Source organism: Neofelis nebulosa, chromosome 10 (genome assembly GCF_028018385.1).
Source record: "Neofelis nebulosa isolate mNeoNeb1 chromosome 10, mNeoNeb1.pri, whole genome shotgun sequence".
NCBI lineage: Eukaryota > Metazoa > Chordata > Mammalia > Carnivora > Felidae > Neofelis > Neofelis nebulosa.
Genome location: NC_080791.1, coordinates 100,783,504 through 100,786,582, shown reverse-complemented (window position 1 = coordinate 100,786,582; position 3,079 = coordinate 100,783,504). Strand labels below are relative to the sequence as shown.

Here is a 3,079-nt window from a genome sequence, read left to right as displayed (position 1 = left end):
AGTCTTCTCAGATGAGGAGGTGTGCACAGGTGATCTCCTGCCTGTGTGTTTACAAAGTTTCTTATGTCAATGCTCTTAACAGAATCTTCACCCAGGAGATAATTTAAGTCATCGTCAAAAACTCAGATCTTACTTTCTATCTCAAAAAAACCTCGTGAGAATCCACAACTCTACAGAATCTAGGCATTTGTTATTTACTAGATGAAGAGCCTCAATAAATTCAAGGTTGCATTAATCAAAAAAGCTTTTTCTTTTCAGGTAATGTAATTAACCATAATATGAAATAATGGAGAATAGGAACAACGTGACGGAGTTTGTTCTACTGGGGCTCACAGAGAATCCAAAGATGCAGAAAGTCATATTTGTTATGTTTTTGGTCATCTACATCATCTCTGTGGTAGGAAATGGGCTCACCGTGGTCACTATCACTGCCAGCCCATTATTGGGGTCCCCCATGTACTTTTTCTTGGCCTATCTCTCCTTCATTGATGCCTGCTATTCCTCTGTCAATACCCCTACACTGATTGTAGATTCACTCCGTGAGAAGAAGACCATCCTATTCAATGTATGTATTACCCAAATCTTTGGGGAACATTTCTTTGGAGGTGCTGATGTCATCCTGCTTACTGTGATGGCCTATGACCGCTATGTGGCCATCTGCAAGCCATTGCACTACACGACCATCATGAATCGGCGGGTGTGTGGCCTGTTAATGGGAGTGGTGTGGGTGGGAGGCTTTCTTCATGCAACCATACAGATCCTCTTTATCATCCCATTACCCTTCTGTGGCCCTAACGTCATAGACCACTTTATGTGTGATCTGAACCCTTTGCTCAATCTTGCCTGCGCTGATACCCACACTCTAGGCCTCTTCGTTGCTGCCAACAGTGGATTCATCTGTCTGTTAAACTTCCTCCTCTTGATGGTCTCCTATGTGGTCATTCTGCGCTCCCTAAGGAACCACAGCTTGGAGGCAAGGCGCAAAGCCCTCTCCACCTGTGCCTCCCACATCACAGTGGTCGTCTTATTCTTTGTGCCCTGCATATTTGTGTACATGAGACCTGCAGCTACTTTATCTATTGACAAAGCAGTGGCAGTGTTCTACACTACGATAACTCCCATGTTAAATCCCTTAATCTATACCTTGAGAAATGACCAGATGAAAAATGCCATTAGGAAATTGTGTAGTAGGAAAGCTATTTCAGTGGAGAAATAAATATGCGTGAAGCACAACATTGATTCAATGGAAGCAAGGATCGAAAAGACATTTCGGATGATCTCAGCAAGGAATACCTATAAGATATAGAAGAAAAAAAATGACTGGTATGAATCATAGATTCTGCATTGAAAAGAGCAGAAATGGGTGCAAGAAAAAGAAAAAACTAACCCAGGATCACTCTTTGCATATTTGGACAACTCTACCAAATTGGGGCTTAGTTTTCCTAGCTTCATTCATGTATATGGATTCATAAGCTTTCATTCTAATTAAGAAATTAAAAATTAAATTCTAATGTAAAATTATATTGGTATTGAGCATCAATCTCTAGGACAATCCAAAGAAATAGGCACTGTTATTATCCCCACTTTATAGGTGAGGAAACGGAAGGCGGAAGTATCAAAATAGGTATATGAGAGTCATTAATCAGAATATACCTGATTTATAAGACCGTGCTCTTACACGCTCTGATACAGCACCAGGCAAAGATGATAGAAAGATAATTATAATAGCTACCATGAACTAAAGGCTATGCCGGATGCCACATATATAATATATAATATGTAAAATATGGTGTACGTACACATGTCATATTATTATATACATATATTATATATCATAATTATATATAGTTATTTATACTATTGTATATGATATTTATATTAATTCATTAACTATAACTAAATTCTAAGAACTTTTCATTAATAACTTAACTCAATTTTATAGAAAACTATAACATAGTTTATGATAATTAGTTCACTGTAATATTGTGGTATGTACCCATTTAACCTCTAAGAGCTAAGTGAAGAATATTATGCCATGTGTCCAAATTTCCTCGCAGACTTCAGAATCATTTTGTATTGTTCATGTCACCCATCTTATGCTGGTAAGCCATAGAAAATGCAATGACTCAGATAAAAGAATACTGTAATGTCAGACAGAAATTTTTATTTTTTAATATACGTTTATACTCCATAAAGTACTTACCTGATAACTCACAATACCTTCTACAAGTAGAATAATGTATAGTGCGTGATAAATAGTGAATAAAAAATAAAAGTATAAAAGAAGGTGATCAAAGTCAATAAAATGTAGAGAAAAAAAATACTGGTGGGCAGGGAATTTTTTTTCCTCCTTTTATCTGATTCCGACTCAGAATTCTGGCTAGATCTCTTAGAGAAACCACAATTTGTTTTTTACTCCTGCTTAAACTGGGTAATGAGAAACAATTGAACCTGAGACGTTCAGTGTGAGAATAGCTTACCTTGATATTCCCCCTGCTCTCAGCAAGATTTCACCATCTTATGAATGTGAGCTGTTTCTGTTATTTTTCTCCGTCAGTTAGATTACTTTTTGGTAACATTTCATTATGAAAAGGTGTTTTTAAACATACGTGGCTCCCCCTACACACAAAACAACTTCAGGATAAATATATCCCATTTATTCCTTCCATCCCTCCCTCATTAATCAACAGACATTTCTTGAGCCCAAAGAATAAATCAGACAGATCGATAGTTGCTGGGGCTTCAGTGGTGAATAGAGAGGAACCCGGGTCTTTCTTCACAGAGCTTAGGCTCCACTGAGAGGCACCCGGAGGGGAGCAGAAAATGACGACACCGTGTTATAAATGGTAAGATAGTGGCAGCACAGGGTGCTATGAAAGCATGTTGCAGGGACACACGACAAAGACTCGGGTTCAGGAAAGTTCCCAAGATGAAAGGACATAAAAAATGAAACTTCAAGCTTGAAACCAGGTTTGCAGAATGAACATGTATGCATCAGGGGGAGTGGGAGCATTCCTGCCAGGCGATGTGCTGGACAATGAGCTTAAAAATGGTCAGCAGCATGACATGAACCTGGATA

General features: G+C 38.3%; 1 protein-coding gene across 1 annotated transcript; it reads left to right on the top strand.

Annotated features, from left to right (window-relative positions):
• Positions 1-286: 286 nt before the first annotated feature.
• On the top strand, positions 287-1,216 carry LOC131488792 (olfactory receptor 4C46-like). Its single transcript, XM_058690626.1, has one exon. The coding sequence runs from the start codon at positions 287-289 to the stop codon at positions 1,214-1,216; it is 930 nt and encodes a 309-aa protein (XP_058546609.1).
• Positions 1,217-3,079: the final 1,863 nt, after the last annotated feature.